The sequence below is a fragment of the Loxodonta africana genome, chromosome 1 (assembly GCF_030014295.1).
Source record: "Loxodonta africana isolate mLoxAfr1 chromosome 1, mLoxAfr1.hap2, whole genome shotgun sequence".
Classification (NCBI taxonomy): domain Eukaryota; kingdom Metazoa; phylum Chordata; class Mammalia; order Proboscidea; family Elephantidae; genus Loxodonta; species Loxodonta africana.
The window spans coordinates 16808882-16833776 of NC_087342.1; the positions used below are offsets into that span (position 1 = coordinate 16808882).

A 24895-nucleotide genomic window follows, 5' to 3' on the forward strand; every position below is an offset into this window, starting at 1 on the left:
TAACTCTATTTTCTTTTTTATTTATTTTTTTTTATTGTACTTTAGATGAAGGTTTACAGAACAAACTAGCTTCTCATTAAACAGCTGGTACACATTGTTTTATGACACTGGTTACAACCCCACAACATGTCAACACTCTCCATTCTCAACCTCGGGTTCCCTATTACCAGCTTCCCTGTTCCCTCCTGCCTTCTAGTCCTTGTCCCGGGCTGTGCGCCCCTTTAGTCTGGTTTTGTTTTATGGGCCTGTCTAATCTCTGGCTAAAGGGTGAACCTCAGGAGAGACTTTACTACTGAGCTAAAAGGGTGTCCGGGGGCCATACTCTCGGGGTTTCTCCAGTCTCTGTCAGGCCAATAAGTCTGGTCTTTTTTTGTGAGTTGGAATTTTGTTCTACATTTTTCTCCAGCTCAGTCCAGGACCCTTTATTCTGATCCCTGTCACAGCAGTCAGTGGTAGTAGCTGGGCACTATCTAGTTTTACTGAACTCAGTCTGGTGGAGGCCGTAGTAGTTGTGGTCCATGAGTCCTTTGGACTAATTTTTCCCTTGTGTCTTTAGTTTTCGTTATTCTCCCTCTGAGCTAGATAACTCCAGAACTGCAGTTCTCAAAGTATGGTCTGCAGACCCCTGTGGGACTCAGATCCCTTCAGAGGGTCTCTGAAGTCAAAACTATTTTCAAGTAATTCTGAGAAGTTATCTGTGTTTTCCATTGTGGTGACATTTGCACTGACGGTGCAAAAGCAATGGTGGGTGCCACTGCTGGCATCTTGGTAAGAATAAGCACAGGGACACCAACTGCCCCAGTAGTGACTGCATCCTTCACTGCCACGCATTCACAGTAAAAATAAATAAGTAAATATATGATACATAAATAAATAAAATGCCAGTTCTACTTAAGAATGTCCTTGAAAAAGCAGCAAGAAATTATTAGTTTTACTAAATCTTGACTCTTATATATCCTTTTAACAGTCTATGTGAGAAATGGGAAGTGCACAGGACACACTTCAGCTGCGTATCAAAGATGGTGCTTGCCTCGAAAAAAGGCACTTACGCAGCTGAGTTAAGACCTGAACTAGCTGTGTTTTTTTCATGGATCACCATTTTGATTTGAAAACGACAGAAACTATGGATTTTCAGACTTTGGGTATTTGGCAGACGTTTTCTTAAAAAATAAACAAAGTGAGCCTGTCACCTCAAGAAAAACAACTGACAGTAGTTGTCGCCATTTATAAAATCTGAGCTTTAAAATGAAAATTAGGATTTTGGAAAACATATATCCGCCACCGTAAGCTTGACGTCTTCCCCATACTGAAAGTCTTTTCTGATGATAATGGTGGCAATGTTAACAATTTTTTTTATATTGAATAATGAAAAATGGGTCAACATTTGCAAGCCTTGCATAACTCAATGAACTAATATTTCCCAAATGATCAGTGCACAGTTACATTAAGTCAACCGACCATTCAAAGTGCAAGAAAGACCAGTGGATCTTCACGTAACAGAATATGAAAAGTTGACTGATATGTATTCAGATCCAATATGGTATCTAACATTTAAGAAACTACCCCTTGTCAAAAATGCAGAAGAGAATTTCAAATTCTCACGTACTCTAGACTTTCTGGAGCCATGGAGGGTGGATGAACCCCTGAAACTATTGCCCTGAGATAATCTTTTTAAACCAAAAATATCCCCTGAAGTTACCCGAAAACTGAAAAATAGCTTAACTGGTAAAATAAAAAAAAAGTCTGTCTTGAGCACTATGCTCTTTTAAGAACTATCTATAAAAAACAGCAACTCAAAAGATGAGATAGGAACCTTAGGGGGCAGTGAGTTTATGTTAATGAGGGAAGAACTCAGAAAAGGAGGGTGAGAATGGTTATGAATGTAATCAGAGTCACTAAATCATACAAGTAGAAACTGTTGAATTGGTGTGTTTTCCTGTGTATATTCTCAATAACAGTAACAAAATAAATAAAATTAAAAAAACTCATTGCCGTCAAGTTGATTCCGACCCATAGTGATCCTACAGGACAGAGCAGAACTGCCCCATAGGCTTTCCAAGGAGTGGCTGGTGAATTCGAACTGCTGACTTTCTCGTTAGTAGCCAATCTGTTAACCGTCGCTCCACCAGGGCTCCAAATAAAATTTTGGAAAAAAAAAAAAAACTACCTCTTCTCAAGTTCAGCACAGCATCAAAGAAAAATAAACACAATTATCTGAAAAGGCTATTAAAACATTCCTTCCTTTTCCAACCACTTATCTTTGGTGTGAGACTAAATTTTCTTCATGTATTTCAACCAAAGCATACTGCAATAGACTGAATGTAGAAGCAGACATGAAAATCCTGTTTTCTATTAAGCCAGATACAAAGGAGACCGTAAAAATGCAAAAAAAATCCAATCTTTTTGGTAATTTTTGTTTTGGAAAATATAACTGTTTGACATAGGAGTGTGCTATTTATGGTCAACACAAAATGAGTTTATCAATCCTTATTATTTTAAGATAAACTAATAAGTGATTTTAAATATCTGTTTTAATTTCTAACACAGTAAATGTCCATAAACTTAATCCATATAAAACAAAAGCTCTTTGAGGTTCTCAATAATTTTTAGGAGTGAAACAGGTCTCAAGACCAAAAAGTTTGAGAACTTCTATCTAGAACCACAGGATAGCTTGGTATCAAAAGCTCTCTCAACTTTTTTCAGGAGAAACAGAACTTGCCCAGTCTCAAAGTATCTCCCCAAGATAGTTATTAACTACAGAGAGAAAGATAGCAACTTTAGAGTGGTGAAATCCAGTGGAAGCCATCCTAACCCAGTGATCAAGGGCAACATCACCAGTAAGAAGACATATGATACCATGAATCCCCCTCCACTCCGAGTAGGATGCACTGAGGATACAAACCCTTTCTGTGGTATTCTTTCCAAAAATGCATAACCTCATTCAAAGCATGAGAAAACATTAGACAAATCCAAGTTGAGGAACATTCTAAAAATAACTGGTCAACAATCTTCAGAAGCAGCAAGGCCATGAAAGACATGGGAAGACTGAGGAACAATTACACACAGGAGGAAATGAAGTAGAAATAACAATCAAATGCAAGGTGGGGTCCTGGATAAGATACTGGAACAGAAAAAGAACACTAGTAGGAAAATTGCTGAAGTTTGAATAAGTACTATACTTAACAGTATTGTATCAATGAAATTTCCTGGTTTTGATAATTATTCTCTGGTTATATAAGGTGGTAACATTAGGGGAAGCTGGGTGAGGGATATATGGAAACACTGTACTATTTTTACAACTTTTTTGTAAATTTAAAATTAGTTCAAAATAAAAAGTTTTCTCAATTTCTGAAAACTGTTAACTATGGTTTTAGCTTAAGCAATTATTTTTCGTGACTGTCTTGGATAAAAACTGTTTGACTTTGACTTTCAAAAAGTGCTTATAGTTCCCATAATGAAATACCTTTAAACCACAAATTAAAACAAAATTTGTAAATATAAGATGGCATCATAAACACAGACTATGAAAAAATATTCCTTCAGAGACTAGATTATGATTATTTCAAACAACCAGCAATAAGCTAAATTTAGAGGAAAAGTGATTCTGGAGGTGTGTTTGTTTAACATTTGTCTGGAGGACAAAAAAATGATATAAACACTCCAAAGGGATTAACCTTCTCAGAAACAGAATTATTCCAAAGGGATATGGTTAGTCATAATTTTACAGCTGTGTTCTTAAAAGCAAAAACAGCAACCTAGTGAAGACACATCCACTCAACTAAGACTTTTTTTTTGGGGGGAGGTGCGTCCATGTGGGTAGAGAAAGGCAGTGGCATGGGGACTGCCAAACAACGGTTACCACACAAACCCTATAATATTATCATCACTGGAACCATAATTCAAGGAGAGGCTGATATTAAATGAGTCATTTCTGTAAGTAAATACCTGCCCTCCCCAAAGTAGTAGTTGTGAAACTTTACGCACAAACCCTCTCTACACAGAAGTGTCAGAGTTATATGTTAAACGTTAACATGACATCATGATACGAAAACTATCCTTCAGGACACTACAGTGTATGGGTCTTATGAGAAATGACCCCTGGGCCAGGGAGAATGGCAGGTCATGAGAGCAGGAAAGAGAAGATGAGGCTGATTAACGCCTTCACAACAGAAGAAAAGCTAAGAGAGATTATGGTAATGGTCTCAGTACATCAGGTCAGAGACCAAAGCAGAAGATCTCTGCCCACCAAATCAAACCCACTGCCACCAAGTCAATTCTGACACACAGCAACCCTGTAGGACAGAGCAGAACTGCCCCACAGGGTTTACAAGGCTGTAAATCTTTACAGGAGCAGGCTGCCACATCTTTCTCCCAAGGAACCACCAATCTTTTGGTTAGCAGCTGAGCTCTTAACCACTGCGTTACCAGGGCTCCTAGAAGGTCTCTACAGAGGTTAAAATCTCAAACATAAAAGGGTTCCTTTTCCCTGAAAATGTGCACTGTAACCCACAACAACTTCAACTATGTGTTTTTTGTTTGCTTTTAACTTTTTACTGAAATATACTGATGTTTATAGTACGTACACAGTAAAGTTAGTTATATCACAATGTATGGACATAATAATTTTCATAATCAAACGCACCATGTAACCAACACCTGGATCAAGAAAGAGAACATGACCAGCATCGCAGAACCTCCCCACCCTTGAACTCCCACTACTGGCAACTACTGAAGAGCTCCAAAAATTTCACGGCTGCCTAGTTTTTAAAGGGTTAAGGAACATCCTTTAACACTACTCCTTATTTTATCCTCGGTAAGTCAAGCTACTGTCTATGAATGGAAATAATGTATATTATTTTTTGGACATCACTAACCTCACATTTCTGGTACTAAAAAAGAAAAAAAGAAACTTATAATGTTTCCTATTCTTTTACTCTAGACTAATACAGAAGTACCTTGGCTTCCTTAAGAGACAAATTTTGATGATTTATCTACAAACTGAATACCATCATCATGAATAATACAAATACATTGTTTAACGAAAAAGGGTCTTTGTAATCACCTCTTCTTCTTTATACAACAGAACTGGAAAGCAAGTCAAGAGCTATTATTTGTGCATCTCAAGAATGTTGCTTCGTCTCTCTAAATCTCAACTGTCTCATCTATAAACAAAACCCAAATGACTCGACAGAGGGTACATTCTCCCCAGCCTCCCGGCCGGAATCACCTGGGTGTGATTTACAACATTATTGTCAATCTACTGCACAGATATAAGTTCTACCAAATTTATCTCAACAAATAATAACTAGAATATTTAGAATCTAACAAACTGAATCCTTTATTAACTAGAATATTTGATATTCAGTTTGAAAAAGAGAGAGGGAAATGGTGAGATAAGGCAATGTCAAGGATGTAACTATCCTATTTTTGTGCATATTTTACATTTTCCAGTAGTAATTATTATTATATCAATTAATACTATTAATTATTAACATTACTTTAAGTTGAAGGAATAAAAAAAAGTCATTTGTTTGGCCATGGACCCTTCCCACTAGGCTTAATAGCCCTTTTGATCATAAATTTTACATGACAGGAGTTGGTGCTTTCAGTTGAGAATTGAAAAATGACAGCATACACAGACAGCATACACAATGGACAGTCGACAGACATGAGAAAACTTAGGATATAAGATGTAACCAGACAATCTTTATGACTTATACATTATTTCAGCAAACCAGAAGGGAAAAACAATGAGAGTCCCAGAAGACGCAAACAGCGTTTAGAAGAATTCTGTGACAAAACCAAGCAGGTAAGATATTATTTTGTATATTTAACTTGACTTCAATTCATACTTACTTCTCTGACTTCCACAAGATGGTCTGGAGGTAAGTGGGCTCTTTTGCTCACCGGATGCAGCTTGCAATGTCCGACATTAAAAAAAGAAATGGCATTCTGACTTGGTCTCCTCTGGGATATGGGAGAATTACCACTAGAAGCAAGTGAGAAGCTCCGTGACTTCAGAGGAGGATTATTCTGTGAAACAAACAAAATCATTCCTTTCTTTAACCTCAGAGTTGACTACATTTCTGAAAACGATAAAATTTAAGATACTCAAAATTTAAGCACTTCACACGTGTCACAGTAAACTGGTGATTTATTTAAAAAATTAATTTCCAGTTTTGTGATATCAAAACTATTTTTTCACATTTTGCAAATATTAAAATAATAAGAATTTATAATTTCAGATTTTTAAACACCATGATTGAAACAAAAAATATATTCAGCAATATGCAATATAACAAAATTTTTAACGTAACATTTTTGGAACAAACTAGTACTTTCTGATCAGTATTACTAAAAATTTTGCAGTATAAGTAAAGCTTTTGTGTTGGATTTCCTGAAGACTAGGCTATAGGTCTAAAATTAAAAAAAAAATTACTTTGGGGTAAAAAACCCAGGAGAACGAAAAAAAAATTACATAATGAAAGTCAAGCTACTGCCTAGGTATGAAATAACGTATATTATTTTTTTGGCATCTCTAACCTTACATTTCAAGTATTAAAAAATAAAAAACTACTCCAAGAAGTTATACAAATGACCAATAAACACGTGAAAAGATTCTCAACATCACTAGTCATTAAGGAAATTAAATCAATACTATCATGAGATATCATTTCACACACACTAGGACAGCTAGGATCAAAAAAGTAAACAATAACAAGTGTTGAGGATATGGAGAAAACAGAACCCTCATACACTGCTGGTGAGAATGTGAAATGGTACAGCCACTTTGGAAAATAGTCTCGCAGTTCTTCTAAAGTTAAACACAGAATTACCATATGAGCCAGCAATTCTACTCCTAGGTCTATACAATAAAGAACTGAAATCATGTTCACACAAAAAGCTGTCCACCAATGGCCTGGGGTCATAAAAGCTTGCTAGTGGCCATCCAAGGTACAAAAATTGGTCTCTATTCACCCGTAACAACAGATGAAGGAGAGTCAGGAATAGGAGGAGGAAACGGAATGTGTGGTTAAATGCCTCCATGAACATCTGTCTCCTTTGCCATGAGACCAGAAGAACTAGATGGTGCCCAGCTACCATTACTGACCATTTTGATCAAAGATTCTACACAAGAATTCTGATCAAAAGGAGGAAATACAGAACAGAATTTGAAATTACGATGAACCCCCAAAACTACTGCCCTGAGATAATCTTTAAATCTTAAATTAAAAAATATTCCCTGAAGTTTTCATAAAACCAAACAATACTTTAGCTTAATTAGTAAAAACTGTCTGCCTTGAGCACTGTGTTCTTTTAAAAATTATCTATATAGAACCATAACAGCAACTCTTAAGGTTAGATAGGAAACTTAGGGGACAGTGAGTTTATGCTAGTGAGGGAGGAACTATTTGGAAAAGGAGGGTGTGAATAGTTGCACAACTTGAAGAATGTAGTCAATGTCACTGAATTGTACATATAGAAATTGTTGAATCGATGTATGTTCTGCTATGTATATTCTTAACAAAATTAAAATAAACTTTAAAAATTTATACACAAATGCTCATAACAATTATTCATTATAGCCACAAAATGTAAACAACCCAAATGTTCATTAACTGATGAACAGTTAAACTGTGGTACATCCATACAATGGAATATTATTCAGTGATAAAAAAAAAATGAAGTACTGATACATGCTACAACATGGATGAACCTTGAAAACATTATGCTAAGTGAAAGAAGCCAAATACATATTGTATGCTCCATTTACATGAAATGCCCAGAATAGGCAACTCCATAAAACACATTTGTGGTTCCCAGAGGCTGGGAAAGTGGGGAAAGATGAGTGACTACTAAAGAGCATAGAACTTGTTTTTGGGGTGATAAAAATGTTCCATAATTAGATAGTGGTGATGTTTGCACAACCTTGTAAATAAATTAAAAACCACAGAATTGTTCAAAAGGGTGAATTTTATGGTATATTAACCATACCTCAATTTTTTAAATATAAATAAAATTAAACTAAAAAGAAGAACATTGTTTCCCCATTTGTGTGTATTAAGATTGTATTTAAATCCACATACCTTCCCAATAGCTTCAGTGTGATGTTGTGTACATATCTGAAGCCTGCTAACCCAATGCTGTCGCTCCTTAGCATCTGTGGCTAAGAAAAAGAATCTAAAGGTTATTCACTTTTACATTCATTTTGAGAATACAATTAACTGTCCAGAGCATGAAGAATGGGTAACTGAAAACCAGGGACTGGTCCTGCTCCCCTAGAGCCAATGTCCCTGATCAGAGGCAGGGAAGAGGCCAAAGCATCAACCTTGCTAGGAAACACAGTAGCTGAGTGTGCTATTTCCTAAGGAGGGTAAACTGCAAGCAGCTAAAGCGGGGATATGAGGCTGACATGTCTTAAGTTTTCTCATAAAAACATGCTCTTATCTACAGAAATAACATTTATTAAGCATTTGGTGCGTCCTCAGTACTTACAGATCTCCAGTAACATGCTCAATTAGGACTACCATTATACTTTCTGTGTATTCATAAAAAAAACACCAATTAAGTTTATCCAAATAGGAGTTATACTTTATTTTAATGAATATGGACATTTTCATAAATCCCAATTCATTACATTAGTCACTGAAAACCACAAAGGGGGCATGCAGATCAAATCAGGTAAAGGTGCAAAATACATCTCCAAGGCAAATGCAAAAAAATCATTTAAAGATGTCTATGTTTTCAGGTCTCAGTAATCAGGGTTTTGTCTACATAAATTTTTTAGAGAGACCAATTATAAAGACTTGTTTGTTGACCCACTTGAAAAAGTTATTTATTAAAATAGATCGCATAATATCTTAAAAGCAATTCCAAGAATTAGAATACTGTACCTACACCACCAAAAAAAACGAAATCCGTTGCTGTGGAGTCAATTCTGACTCATAGCGACCCTATAGGACAGGGTAGAACCGCCCCACAGGGTTTCCAAGAAGCACCTGACGGATATGAACTGCTGACCTTTTGGTTGGCGGCCATAGCTCTTAACCACTGCGCTACCAGGGTTTCCATCTACATCACAGTAGTTTCTATTTCCCAAACCCAAATGAAAGCAGGGAAGAACACCAACTTCTCAATCACAGTATTAATTCTTCTCTCTCAGTCCTACCTCTGAGTTTATACTGCTCCCCACTGGCAGCATTAACAGTGAAGGTGTGGGAGTCCTCATCGCTGGGTGATATTACAGCTCCCGCAAGCTGCAAAGTACCTCTGGGTTTTTGATTTCTAGATTGTTCATTCACGAAGTACTCCAGGAGTCCAGCTTCATTGTTTAAAACAAAAAACCTATAATGATTTAAAAAAGAAAAAAAAAGTCATAGTTTTTAATTCCTCTAGCCAAACTAAAGCAAACCAGATTTCAATCACTTCCACACTTCAGGGGGTTTTGCTATTAAACAAGTAAAATTCAACGGCATTTTAAAAAGTAGCATTTGGATATATTGCAGTGTATCTCCTAGCAATAAAGATTATTGAAAAGCTGAAAAAGGTTAATGAAAGATATAAAATCTTCAGCTGAGGAAGAGATGCTTGATGGAAAGGAGGCATACCAGGTAATCCACAAAAGGAAACGAAGATACAGTACCTTTCAGAGGAAGATGTCTCTGCAGAATTCATTACCACGGAGGGGAAATTGCCCAAAGTCAAACACTAGTGAGAATTTTTATTTAACGTTCACCAGAAACAAATCAATACATGAATTCTGACGTTAACTAAATGCTAGGTAAGAAATGAAAACTGATTTAAGATTTAATAAGTGAAATATATACAACGAGAATAATGATGGGGAAGGGGGAAGACTTTGTGAATGTATCATTAAGTAGGTCACAACCAAAGACTACTTGTCCTGTTTAAAAATGAAAGAGCTGCAACTAGAGATGCAGAAACATAAGGGACTTGAAACTGAATGATGAAATGCTGATACACTTTGGAGGAGAATTTGAGGTTCTCTGATTTGGCTCTAGATTAACTACTCTAGGAAATTAATTAAGATCCCAATTTAAGTAGTGTAGTAGTTCCTTTAAAAAAAAAAACAAACTTCTAAAAAGTCTCAACTTTTTCAAATTGATGTCTGGACGTGGAGTAGTCTGGCAATCCACAAGTTACCATGTTCTGTACTAGAATCTGGTGGACAAAATGATGCAGTTCAAGTCCCTGGAAGACACTGTCCCAAGCAACGTGGCAACCATACCACACTGAGCCAGGGAAAGAATGGGATGAGGCCTACATTAAGAAGAAGAAAAAGAACTGAAGAGAAGCAACCAAAGAAACTGACAGCAGTTGCCTGAGACGGGAGATGGGAAAGTAAAGGACTACTGTTTTTATCATGTCTTTTAGCATGCTTCGGATTTTTAAAATCATATTAACATTTTTTGATTTAAAAATAATAGATTTTGGGAAGGAGGAGGAGGGAAAATCACTAACTAGATAGCAGACAAGGGTCGACTTCAGTGAAGGGAAGAACACACAATACAGGGAAACTGAGCACGACTGTACCAAAGCAAAAGAAAGAAGTTTCCTAGATAACATCCAAACATTTTGAAGACCAGAGTAGCTGGGGTGGGGCCTAGCGATCATAGTTTCGGGGGACATCTAGGTCAACACAGTTTATAAAGAAAATGTTCTACATCCCACTTTGGTGAGTAGCATCTGGGGTCTTAAAAGCTTGTGAGAGGCCATCTAAGATGCATCAATTGGTCCCAACCTACTCAGAGCAAAGGAGAATGAAGAAAACCAAACACATAAGTAAAATATTAGCGCAAAGGACTAAAGGACCAAATGAACCAGACACTCCACCAGCCTGAGGCCAGAAGCACTAGATGGTATCCAGCTACCACCAATGACCGCCGTGACAGGCAACACAACAGAGAGTCCTGGATGGGGCAGGAGAAAAATGTAGAATTCAAATTCACATAAAAAGACTAGACTTAATGGTCTCACAGAAACTGGAGGAACCCCCAAAACTATGGCTCCCAGACACTCTGTTAACCCAAAACTGAAACCATTCCTGAAGCCCACTCTTTGGACAAAGATTAGACAGGACTATAAGACAAGGAATGATACACATGAGGAATGTGCTTCTTGGTTCAGTCGGATATATGAGACCAAATGGGAGGCTCCTGTCTGGAGGCAGGATGAGAATGCAGGAGCAGACAGGTACTGGTCGAATGGACATAGGGAACCCAGGGTGGAAGGGGGGAGTCTGCTGTCACGTTGTGGGAATTGCAACCAATGTCACAAAACAATAGGTGTATAAATTTTTTAACGAGAAATTTTTTTAAATTAAAATAATAAATTTTAAGTTTTTAAACTTATATTCTTAGTGAATTGCCTGTCACATTTTTGCCCGTTCCAATAGGATTGTTTATTTTTCCAAAGGTTTGAAGGGATTATTTGAATTAAAATAAGACACCCACTGACATCATCTGAAATTTATAAAACATATGACCCGTCCGTAAACCGCCATGTAAATCTTCTAAAAAAATTGGTTCATCAAACAAACTTAAAGGGGTATGTTTCATGTTGGCAAGAAAGCAATCTCTTGACTATATTAAAAACCACTGAATTAAACACTTTAAGTGGGTAAACTATATGGTATGTTAATTATATTGTAATAAAATTGTTACATAAAGAAAGAGAAAGGAAGAAACAAAGGAAAATCTTCCCATTGTCCCAAGAAATAAGCATATTCCTTTCAAATAAACAAAGGAAAACGACTGGTCTCCCCTCTGAATAACAGTGAATTGAAGACAATTTAGAGTACAACATGTTTGGAACTCTCAAACTTGCTATGAACAGGTATTTCTTATCTCAGAATTTACAACATGGAAGGCACTCATCTAGATACACAGAAAGCAGCGCTGAGGAAGAATTGGTAAAATGATACAAACAGGCCAGTAACTGATAGCTTTCCAATACAAGGTGATACTATGGACCCACTAGCAATAACAGAGCACTTTAGGCATCCTTCAGTATGCACGGATGCCACGGATTGAATTGTGCCCCCAGAAATATGTCTCAACTTGGTTAGGCCACGGTTCCCAGTATTGTGTGGTTGTCCTCCATGTTGTGATTGTAATTTTATGTTAAAGAGGATGAGGGTGGGATCTTAACACCCTTTCCCAGGCCATATCCCTAATCCAATGTAAAGGGAGTTTCCCTGGGGTGTGGCCTGCACCACCTTCCAGCTCTCAAAAGATAAAAAGAAAAGGGAAGCAAGCAGAGAAAGCAGTGCTGGGACCACAGGCGTCAGTGCTGGGACCACAGGCGTCCTTTGGACCTGGGCTCCCTGTGCAGAGAAGCTCCTAGTCCGGGGAAGATTGATGAGATGGCTGACAGAGAAAGAAAGCCTTTCCCTGGAGCTGACACCCTGAATTTGGACTTCCAGCCCAGTAGACTATGAGAAAATAAATTTCTCTTTGTTAAAGTCATCCACTTGTGGTATTTCTCCTATAGCAGTCCTAGATGACTAAGACAATGGATTAATCCAAACGTCCTCCCTTGATCCCTTCTATGAACAGATATCTTACAAGATGTGAAGACTGGGGATGGAAAGACAATCTGTACGATGAAGGAACTTAATAAAGCCCAGAAGGGTACTAGATTCTTTAGTAGCAAGTTGGCCTAACCAATGAACCAGAAATGTAGAAACAAAGGCTAAGTGTGACAGGGAAACTTAGGACTCGGAGTAAGTCTTTACATACAGAAAATTCACCAGAATTGTTAAAAGAAAATGTTGCTAAGACTGGCCTAACTGTGTTTGTAATTTCAAAATACCAAAGACTGCCAGTTTAGGAAAACGACTAATCTTTGGGACAACCCACACCTTTAAGTGCAGTATCATCAAATGCAACTTTAAAGTTTATTCTGACTTGGAAGTGTGTCTCATGATGATAACAATAAACTTTAGTGACGATTTTAGATGGAAAGGCAACCATGCACTTTGCTCAGGCCATCCCAGGGCTTTAATGCTCAGTGTGTGCATAACCTCTAAGCCACATGGGAAGCCATTCTCACCTTCTGGAATAAGAGTTGAAAGTGGAGGGAAATGGGTCCGGGGGGGATCTTGCTTGTGTACTTTTCTAGGGCAGTACATTCCAGAGCAAGGAGCTCTTTAGAGTATGCCTGTCATAGATTGAATTATGTCCCCCCAAAAATGTGCGTATCAATTTGGCTGGGCCACGATTCCCAGTATTTTGTGGTTGTCCTCCATTTTTGATTGTAATTTTACGTTAAAGAGGATTAGGGTGGAATTGTAACACCCTTACTAAGGTCACATCCGCAATCCAATGTAAACGGAGTTTCCCTGGAATGTGGCATGCACCACCTTCTATCTCTCAAGAGATAAAAAGGACAGGGAAGCAAGTAGAGATGGGGGACCTCATACCACCAAGAAAGCAGTGCCGGGAGCAGAGCACGTCCTTTGGACCTGGGTCCTTGCTCGGAGAAGCTCCTAGTTCAGGGAAGACTGATGAGAAGGCCGAGAGAGAGAAAACCTTCCCCTGGAGCTGACACCCTGAATTTGGACTTTCAGCCTACTTTACCGTGAAGAAATAAATTTCTCTTTGTTAAAGCCATCTGCTTGTGGTACTTCTGCCATAGCAGCAGTAGATGACTAAGACAGAATTTGGTACCAAGAGAGTGGGGTGCTGCTCTAACAGGCACCTAAATGTGGAAGTAGTTTTGAAACTGTGAATGGATAGAGGAGCAGCAGTGACAGAGGACCAGCAGCAGCAGCAGACCCAGGAGGCCAGCGTGAGATGGCACTGGGGCCGACCTACAGAGCAAGAGAGCTGAGTGCCTGTGTGCAGGGGGCTTCCTGGCAGAGTGGGGTGCCTCCGGGCACTCACCAGCAGAGCTACAGAGCTTTGGAACATTAGCCCCAGCAGGGCAGATGTGGGCGTGAGGCCCCAGAGCAGAGAGGCCAAGAAACCAGGAAGCAGAAGCTGAAGAGACAAGGAACACAACCCGAGCTGCCTCAGTCTCAAAAGGTATGACCATGACCTCTGGGGCTTCAAAGGGTGGAGCCATGGCCTCTGGTGTTTCTAAGCGTGGAGTCACCACTCAGATGGACTAGGAGAATGGTGTTTCTCAGTGGGCCTGGAAGGTGGAGCTGAAACCCAGGGCCGAGGGGTCTCCACTCAGAATCTGGAGAGGGTGGCCAATACCTAGAGTCTGGAGGGCACGGCCATTGTGTAAATGGTCTCAGAGAACACAGAATTATTTTCAAAGCCTTGGGTGCTAATACAACGTGTTCTGCTGACTTGCTTGGTGCCTGTTATGCCTTCTTTCCCTCCGGTTTCTGCCATTTGTAAAGGAAATGTCTAGCATGTGCCTGTTCTACCACTGGACTTTGGAAGCAGGTAACCTGCATTCTAGATTTCACAAATGAAGAGGAATTTCTGGATTTTGAACGTGGAGTTAGGACTTTTGCTATGATATGATGGGATGAATATGTTCTGCATGTTACAAGGATGTGATTTTTTTGGGAACCAAAGGGTGGAATGTCATGGATTGAATGTCCCCCCAAAAAATGTGTGTATCCATTTGGCTGGGCCATGATTCCCAGTATTGTGTGGTTGTCCTCCATTTTGTGATTGTAATTTCATGTTAAAGAGGATTAGGTTGGGATTGTAGCACCCTTACTAAGGTCACATCCCTGATCCAACGAAAAGGGTGTTTCCCCTGGAGTGTGGCCTGCGCCAACTTTTATCTCTCAAGAGATAAAAAGGGAAATGAGTAGAGAGGAGGGACCTCGTACTACCAAGAAAGCAGTGCTGGGAGCACAGCACGCCCTTTGGACGCAGGGTCCCTGTGCAGAGAAGCTCTTAATCCAGGGGAAGACTGATGAGAAGGCCAACAGGGAGAAAGCCGTGCCCTGGGGCTGACACCCTGAACGTGGACTTTCAGCCTACTTTACTGTGAAGAAATACATTTCTCTTCATCAAAGCCATCCAGTTGTGGTATTTCTGTTACGGCAGCACTGGACGACGACGACAATGCCCGTGCTGGATTTCTCCAAGCTACTCTTAGTTGGCCTTAGTCAAAACAGAAATGGAAGGCAAGGAAGCAGGCTCGAAGATCTAGCGCAGGTGCAGTGCTTTTGTTACCGGAGATGCATCTGCAGCACGTGGACAAAAGTGGCCAGGCAAGGCAGGGGAATGAGCTACCAAGCCTAGGGCCCTTCCACAGGATCATAACCCTTCCTTCCTGTTCGCCTTTTGCCATTTGATCTACCTGTCCCATGATGAGGACCCAGGGTATCTGTGTTGTGCCACGTGACACCAGCCCAGCTGACAGAAAACTGCACATGGAAGTTTTTCTAAAGTGGGCTTGTGGCAATTGAGTTGACAAGCTGAGACCTCTCTGATGGGGCAGGTTGGTAAAAGGCTCGGTGTTCTCAGTAGCGAACAGGGATGTGCTGTTCTCATCTCCACACTTTCTGGTGCTGCTAAAACCGGCCTCTCACAGAGCTGGATGCAGCAAGTTGGCAGAAGCAGAGCTCCCTTCATATCCTGAAGAGTTGGCTTGCATCTGCTAGATGACTCCGCAGGTAACCAGCGGCTCAATGATCTTTTTGGTAGCCTCTACCATGCAAAGATATAAACCTGCACCTTCTTCCCCTGGTATGACCTGAAATGCCACCTTTAACATGCACTATATCTTATATGCTTAGTTCTGTTTGGGGGCTTTCTGTGTTCTCTGTGACACTTTCTCAATATATTACATGACTGAAAGCTGTTGAACGTTGGAGGAGAAAAGCTAACCTACTTGCCTTTTAAGAAAGAAAACAAAGAACAGTGCTATGAGCAAAGTAATGTAAAATCTTTTTTTTAATTTAATATTCTGTATATCACTTAAATGTATACGCTTCCACAAAATTGCATAAAAACTGAGATGGAAAAAGGCAAATTGAAAAGGCTTTCATTCTTGACTTTGCTTTTTTATGAAGGATAGGAAGAACTTCCCTTTCGCCTCAACAGGAATGGTTCAGTTTCCACATCCAGCTTTGCCCTCTCGTGACCTCCACCTTCCTGCAGGGCATCTCCCACCTGAGTTCCTTAATGTTAAACCAAAAAACCAAACCCACTGCCGTTGATTTGACTCCAACTCATGGTGACCCTGTGTGTTACAGAATGGAACCGCTCCATGGGTTTTCTTGGCTGTAATCGGTACAGATGCAGATCGCCAGGCCTTTCTTCCATGGTATCACTGGGTGGTTTGAACCCTCAACCTTTCAGTTAGCAGTCAAGCAAGCGCAAATGTTTGCACCACCCAGGGACCTTCTCCTTAATGTTACTTCAAACTAAACACGACCCAAACTGCCTCCCTTTTAAATAATCATAACTTTAACCCACGCTTCTAATATTCTTTCACATGTCTATCTAGAAAACTTTTTTTTTTTTTTTTCCCATATATTATGCCCCGTTTTCTAGTTGGTTAAGGCAGGAAGGCAAACCCAGCTCCTGTTATTCCATCAGGGCCAAAGGCAGAAGTCTCCAAATGATCATGTGAAATAGGGGCTGCGTGATATAATGGGAGAACAGACTCTGGGGTCAGAGCTATCTGGGTTCGAATTCTAGTTTTATCACTTAAAAAAAAAAAAAAAAAAAGCAGAAGAAGTTCAACTCCCCACCCCACAACTACCAATTCCATACAGTATTTGAGATAGCTGACTTTGGGTGGGTTATTTAGCTTCTCCAAGATCCCAAAGAATCTTTGAGAATCTGCATAAAATAGGCCCCTAACACAAATGTTTCCTGTCTCCAAACCTCAATTTCTCTCCACCAAGAGCCTAACTAACCTCTGCAAGTATAAAAGGCCAGGCAGGTGAACAAGTGATTCTGGCCTAAAACAACAGTAACTTCTGAGACATATGGAGGCTGCCATTTTGGGCAGATGTCAACTCCTCCCACTTTTTTTTTTTTTTTTTTAATAATTTTTATTGAGCTTTAAGTGAACGTTTACAAATCAAGTCAGTCTGTCACATATAAGCTTATATACACCTTACTCCATACTCCCACTTACTCTCCCCCTAATGAGTCAGCTCTTCCAGTCTCTCCTTTCGTGAAAATTTTGCCAGTTTCTAACCCTCTCTACCCTCCTATCTCCCCTCCAGACAGGAGATGCCAACACAGTCTCAAGCGTCCACCTGATACAAGTAGCTCACTCTTCATCAGCATCTCTCTCCTACTCACTGTCCCAGTCCCTTCCATGTCTGATGAGTTGTCTTCGGGAATGGTTCCTGTCGTGGACCAACAGAAGGTTTGGGGACCATGACCGCCGGGATTCTTCTAGTCTCAGTCAGACCATTAAGTCTGGTCTTTTTATGAGAATTTGGGGTCTGCATCCCACTATTCTCCTGCTCCCTCAGGGGTTCTCTGTTGTGCTCCCTGTCAGGGCAGTCATCGGTTGTGGCCGGGCACCATCTAGTTCTTCTGGTCTCCGATGATGTAAGTCTCTGGTTCATGAGGCCCTTTCTGTCTCTTGGGCTCATAGTTATTGTGTGACCTTGGTGTTCTTCATTCTCCTTTGATCCAGGTGGGTTGAGACCAATTGATGCATCTTAGATGGCCGCTTGTTAGCATTTAAGACCCCAGATGCCACATTTCAAAGTGGGACGTAGAATGTTTTCATAATAGAATTATTTTGCCAATTGACTTAGAAGTCCCCTTAAGCCATAGTCCCCAAACCCCTGCCCTTGCTCCGCTGACCTTTGAAGCATTCAGTTTATCCCGGAAACTTCTTTGCTTTTGGTCCAGTCCAGTTGAGCTGACCTTCCGTGTATTGAGTATTGTCCTTCCCTTCACCTAAAGTAGTTCTTATCTACTAACTAATCAGTAAATAACCCTCTCCCACCCTCCCTCCCTCCCCCCCTCGGAACCACAAAAGTATGTGTTCTTCTCAGTTTATACTATTTCTCAAGATCTTATAATAGTGGTCTTATACAATATTTGTCTTTTTGCCTCTGACTAATTTTGCTCAGCATAATGCCTTCCAGGTTCCTCCATGTAATGATATGTTTCACAGATTCGTCACTGTTCTTTATCGATGTGTAGTATTCCATTGTGTGAATATACCACAATTTATTTAACCATTCATCCGTTGATGGACACCTTGGTTGCTTCTAGCTTTTTGCTATTGTAAACAGAGCTGCAATAAACATGGGTGTGCATATATCTGTTTGTGTGAAGGCTCTTATTTCTCTAGGGTATATTCCGAGGAGTGGGATTTCTGGGTTGTATGGTAGTTCTATTTCTAACCGTTTAAGAAAACGCCAGATAGATTTCCAAAGTGGTTGTACCATTTTACATTCCCGCCAGCGGTGTATAAGAGTTCCAGTCTCTCCACAGCCTCTCCAACATTTATTATTTTGTGTTTTTTGGATTAATGCCAGCCTTGTTGGAGTTAGATAGAATCTCATCCTAGTTTTAATTTGCATTTCTCTAATGGCTAATGATCGAGAGCATTTTGTCATTTATCTGTTAGCTGCCTGAATATCTTCTTTAGTGAAGTGCATGTTCATATCCTTTGCCCACTTCTTGATTGGGTTGTTTGTCTTTCTGTGGTTGAGTTTTAAGAGAATCATATAGATTTCAGAGATCAGGCGCTGGTCGGAGATGTCATAGCTGAAAATTTTTTCCCAATCCCCAGGTGGTCTTTTAACTCTTTTGGTGAAGTCTTTAGATGAGCATAGCTGTTTGATTTTTAGGAGCTCCCAGTTATCGGGTTTCTCTTCACCATTTTTGGTAATGTTTTGTATTCTGTTTATTCCTTGTATTAGGGCTCCTAATGTTGTCCCTATTTTTTCTTCCATGATCTTTATCGTTTCAGTCTTTATGTTTAGGTCTTTGATCCACTTGGAGTTAGTTTTTGTGCATGGTGTGAGGTATGGGTCCCGTTTCATTTTTTTGCAAATGGATATCCAGTTATGCCAGCACCATTCGTTAAAAAGACTATCTTTTCCCCAATTAACTGACACTGGGCCTTTGTCAAGTATCAGCTGCTCATATGTGGATGGATTCATATCTGGGTTCTCAATTCTGTTCCATTGGTCTATGTGCCTGTTGTTGTACCAGTACCAGGCTGTTTTGACTACTGTGGCTGTATAGTAGGTTCTGAAATCAGGTAGAGTGAGGCCTCCCACTTTCTTCTTCTTTTTCAGTAATGCTTTACTTATCTGAGGCTTCTTTCCCTTCCGTATGAAGCTGGTGATTTGTTTCTCCATCACATTAAAAAATGTCATTGGAGTTTGGATCAGAAGTGCATTGTATGTATAGATGGCTTTTGGTAGAATAGACATTTTTACTATGTTAAGTCTTCCTATCCATGAGCAAGGTATGTTTTTCCACTTAAGTAGGTCTTTTTTAGTTTCTTGTAGTAGTACTTCGTAGTTTTGTTTATATAGGTCTTTTACATGTTTGGTAAGATTTATTCCTAAGTATTTTATCTTCTTTCCTCCCACCTTTTAAGAAGGAAAAGAAAGCCACCAGACTTTCAGAAAACACCGTCAATAAAAGAAGAACCAACAAGCCTTCTTTAAAAGGCTTCACAGCCATGTTCGTACTGAAGTAATATAAAATTACCAGCCCCACTTTTCTGGTCTCTCAGGAGAACTGAGCGCCATAAAATAATCACACTTACCTGTACTGCCACCCAGTGACAAGGTTGGTGTACTTCATTAAATAGCCATACACATTTTCCATGTGATCACTGTTTCAAAAAGAACAGAAAGAGCCAAAGTCAGTGGAAATTATAAGAAAGCCTAAGATGCTAAGTGTACAGGTCTGAAAATATCTGTAGACACAGATATATTTTTAACACATAAAGAGGTGTTTAATCCCCCAAATTTTATATCCACGGAACTTTATTTTACCATATTTCTTCAGAAGAAGTATAATCTATAATAAATTATTATATTATAAATATTCCAAACAGAAACATCGTGTTATAGAAAGTAATTACAAAGATACAGAATAAATATTCTAGAAGCATCAATGTCATAAATATAGTACAACTTACTCAAAATGAAAGCGATAAAATCCAGTTTTAGGGTTCTAGAACAACTAAAAAAGTTCTCCAGATTGAATAGTGCCTCTTTACCCCGGTGGGACACACGAGGCCAATGTGTTGTGTCTCTGATTCCTTGGACTTCTAAAATGAAGACCTCCTTCTGATGACAGTATGACACCCCACTCTCAATCCCCGACCCAGACAGGCATAAGGCAAAGGCCATACGTCTTGCCCACGCAAAGATTTTAGTTGGGACTTGTATCATTAGCCTTCCTACAACTGAGTTTCTTTACTCCCTGCACACACACACACCCTTTTTTTGTTGTTGTTTACTACAGGTATATTCTGTTATAGTATGTCATAGAAAATGCAATACTTCATTAATACGGTCAGCCCTCGGTATCCACAAGGGATTGGTTCTAGGATCCCACTGCCACCCCCACCAACCCCCTCAGATAACAAAATCCACAGATGTGCAAGTTCCTTATATAAAATGGTGAAGTACTTGCATGTAACCTCCGCATATCCTCCCGTATGCTTTAAATTATCTCTACATGACTTAGAATACCTAACACAATGTAAACACCATGGAAATGGTTGTTTCATCCCAACTGAAGAGCTGCTCTGGAAGGTAGCCTTCGTCTTCTATGAGTTTCTGGAGCTCTTCTGGGAACGCTGACGCTGCCTGGGCCTCAGGCGATGCCGATTCGCCCGTGATCTTGAAGTTGCTGAGGTTGTAGCACTTTGGAGAGCTAGCCAGCCATCCCTGACTCCTTTAACTCCTTCCTCTTGCTCTCCTCAACCCCCTCACGTGTGGCTTTGGAGGGATTCGCTCTGACCACTTCACTGCTTTTTAGGAGCCATTTTTCACAGAAATAAAGGGTGCACACAACACAGTAGCAAAGCAAGGGTTAGAGGCACTTACTACATAATAACTCAGTTATAAGCAGGCAGAAAGAAGAAGAAAGAAGTGACCAACAGCTGTGCAACCATAAAGCTCTCTATCTGGCCACCAGATGGCACACTTGCTCCCACTTAAGACGTACCGTTTTTACAGAAGATGTTTAATGTCCCTGTTAATATGAATAAATTTTGTTTTTAAAGTGGGAACACACATCTCTTGATTAAATCATACTACTATTTTGTGTTCTGTGAAGTACAGGTGATGGCCCAAAAAGACTAATGCAATGACAAGTTATGAAAAAGTGAGTTTCTCCTACAGTTCTTCAGCAACTCTACTGCTGGACAAACTGGGTACATTTGTGACCTTTAATACCTGTTACCACAGCATTGGATGCTAATTAGCTGAACGATGCCAACTGGCATCATCAGAATGTTTAGTTTGATGCTCGTCTCCTCCCTAAATATCTTAATGATGACTGCTTCAACTCCTAAAGCTCCATGGCTAAAACACACTGACTTCTTGCCCCCTCTTTATCAGACCCATATACAGAGCTTTTAAAATTAAGCTACTTTTTGGGAAGTTTTCAAATCTGTTCATCGCAGTTCAACCCAATTACTTTCTAAATTACCTTCTAAATAGAAAACCAGCAAAAAACCCAAACCTGTTGCCTTCAAGTGGATTCAGATTCATAGCGACCCTACAGGACAGAGTAGAACAGACCCACAGGGTTTTCAAGGAGCAGCTAGTGGACTCGAACTGTCAACCTTAGCAATCCAAGGTACGTCACAATGGATCCAGCTGTAGGCTTGGGAGTTCATGCACACCTCCCAGCACTTCAGACTGGCCAGCCCCTTCTTTCTCTTCCTCATCCCTAGCTCCCATGGGCTAGGTCAATAGGCACCACCCATAAGCTCAGGAGCCACACAACTCCCTGCACTCATGATCAGCCAGCACTCTCTCGCTCTCATTCCTATTCCCCATCCAAACTCAAGCCCATCTCTTCATTGCTGCACTTCCTCCACTTGAGTGGACCAGATGGTCACCCAAGGCAAGCATACCAGGCTGTCTACTCACCAGCTCCCTTTAACTTCCAGTCCTGGAAGGGGGTTCTGATGGGCACTCACTTTTCCTGCCTCAATGCACCCAAAGGCAAACTGCTTGCTCAAAATTCAGAAAGAAAAAAATGTCTGGTTTTTTTTTGTCTGCAGGTCCTTCCTTCAAACACAACGATCCCTCCCACAGCACTCTCTCCTGGGTTCAATAATTCATTGAAAGGGCCACAAGGAACTTACAGGCCATACTCACAGTTATGGGGTTTATTAGGGAAGTAACAGGTTAAAATTCAGGTTCAAGAACACTCAGGACACAGTTCTTCCATCAGGACAGCCTCTTCTCAGCCATGCCTGCAGGCACACCTCTCTCTGGCATCTTGGCCCGGCCTCTGCCCTGTTTGGGCAAGTGTTAGACAAAGCTCTTGTAGCTCTACTGAGAAGTGCCCGGAGGCACCCCATTCCGCCAGTCAGCCTTGGCCTGAAGGCAATCAGCTCTAGCTCCATGGGTTGGGAAACCTGGCTTCACCAGGTGCCGAGAGGTACTCTACTCCACCAGCAAGCCTTCTACCCAAAGGCACTCAGCTTTCTCACTCTGTGGGCCAGGAAGCACACTGCACTGTCTCCTACCACTGTTTCTCTGCTGCTGCTTCTTGCCGTCTTCAGTGTTAAAGTTCTCTCTCTCTCTGTCTCTTGTAGTCTCCTGGTACCAGGTGTTTCTCAGTGCAGGGATCCTTGGTCCAAGGACACACTTCACTCCGGGCTCTTCTTCCTTGGTGGTAGTGAGGTCTTCTCTTCCTGCCTCAGAGATGGCTCGTTTTAAGCCTAGTGGGATGGCAAAGCTGATCAATCCCTTCGTTAGGGTTCCATAGACCTTATTTGCAAAGTCCCAGTCAATCACTGTATGTGAGTCACAAAGACTATGGCTAGAAGTACCATAGTAAGTAATTCTTTACACCTCAGCATGCATCAACTAAAATGTTTATCAATTTCTAACAACATGGGGAGTGCTTATTATGATCACTAAAGCTGCAGGTTACAAAATTTTATATAACATATAAAATATATGCACAGAACAAAAGTACACAAAATAGTAACCATGGTTGTCACTGGATGGCTTACTTCATTTTTCATATTTTTGAATTTTAATACATATTATTTTTATAATCAAATAAAACATTTAAAAATGTTTAATTATTTTGAATTGGGGGACACAATCCAGGCACAGAGCTATTTGTACCTCTTACCATGTAGGAACTCAATTTTTTTAAAACTTTCCAATGTGATCATATGAGCATTGCTCTTTTGGGATGTTTCCAGTAAGCCTCTGCTTCCCAAATTCGGTTACATACACCCAAAACTGGGCTGGGTGCCTGGGAGAACACGGTATAGAGTATCTTTCTTGAGCAAATTTACTTGACTATAAGAAAGTAAAAATGTTTTTTATATCAAAACTCACATAAATGTTCTGAAAAAACTTGCTCCTCCCTCACATAGTCCCATGTGGAAGAGCTTCCCCCAGAGAACTCCTGTCTTCTCTCTTCCCTTCGCTCCTCCCAGAGCTGGACTCTTTAGGAACTGCCTGTCTTCCCAGGGGAGGCATTCTTATCTGCTTCCTGCCAGAAGTGAAGCATGAGTATTCCAAGCTACCTGTGACTTGGTGACTGAATGGGCTATTGTTGTTTGTTGCCCTAGACTGGATTCCAACTCATGGCAACCCCACGTGTTATATAAAAGTGTTCTAAAGGGTTTTCTTGGCCGTAATCTTAACAAAAGCAGATCGTCAGGCCTTTCCGTCCATGGTAGCCTGGGTGGTTAGCAGTCAAGTGCAAACCATTTGTGCCACCTAGGGGCCTAGTGTGCCTAATTCATGGGTGAAATATTAACAAACCTACTTTACCCACCCAACACCTGACTGTCAGTTTGTTGTATGGCAGTAGCTTGCATGTTGCTACAATGCTGGAAGCTATGCCAACAGTATTTCAAATACCAGCAGGGTCACCAAAGGTGGACAGGTTTCTGCTGAGCTTCCAGACTAAGACAGACTAGGAAAAAGGACTTGGCATCTACTTCTAAAAAAATTAGCCCGTGAAAACCTTATGAATAGCAGCAGAACACTGTCTGATATAGTGCCAGAAGATGAGCCCCTCAGGTTGGAAGGCCCTCAAAATAGGATTGGGGAAGAGCTGCCTCCTCAGAGTAGAGTTGAACTTAATGATGTGGATGAAGTCAGGCTTTCGGGACCCTCGTTTGCTGATGTGGCACAACTCAAGATAAGAAGAAACGGCTGCAAACATCCTAAAATTAGCCAATAAAAACGTTATGGAGCACAACAGCCTTCTGTCAGATGTAATGCTAGAAAGGGCCCTTGAAGCTGGAAGGCACTCAAAATACATAGAGGCCACGACATGGACTCGAGCATGCGAACAATAGTGAAGATGGAACAGGCAACATTTCATTGCTGTACATGGGGTCTCCAAGATTTGATGGTAACTAACAACACGTGACCCACGCTAAAGCCACTTTCTCCAATCAGCTTTTCCAGTAATAAAACTGATCATTTGTTGCGTTCAGTCTAATGCCTGTATCCCCTGCCTCTCTCAAATGGTCCTGAACTCAGGATATTATTTACTGACCTCTCAAAAACCCAAAAACATATATTGTTGTTGCTGTTGGGTGCCATTGAGTAGATTCTGACTCACAGCAACCCTATGTACAACAGAACAAAACACTGCCAGGTCCTGTGCCATCCTCACAATCGTTGCTGTGTTTGAGTCCCTTGTTGTGGCCACTGTGTCAATCCATCTCCCTGAGGGTCTTCCTCTTTTTCACAGACCCTCTGTTTTACCAAGCATGATGTCCTTCTCCAGGG

At 40.4% G+C, this 24895-nt stretch overlaps 1 protein-coding gene across 7 annotated transcripts in view; it reads right to left on the minus strand.

Annotated features, from left to right (window-relative positions):
* Positions 1-24895, minus strand: part of OSBPL11 (oxysterol binding protein like 11) — a 93459-nt gene that overhangs the window by 49739 nt on the left and 18825 nt on the right. For 4 of the 7 annotated variants that reach the window (XM_064293500.1, XM_023551689.2, XM_064293235.1 and 1 more), the window contains 4 exons: positions 19702-19770; positions 9170-9345; positions 8088-8167; positions 5857-6033 (listed from right to left, as the gene is read on the minus strand). In XM_064293500.1, the coding sequence (XP_064149570.1) occupies positions 5857-6033; positions 8088-8167; positions 9170-9345; positions 19702-19770 (502 nt within the window). Of the gene's footprint in view, positions 1-5856; positions 6034-8087; positions 8168-9169; positions 9346-19701; positions 19771-20638; positions 22249-22279; positions 22849-24895 lie in introns of those variants that run through there. The other 3 variants (XM_023551690.2, XM_064293430.1, XM_064293456.1) reach the window with 3 other exon arrangements.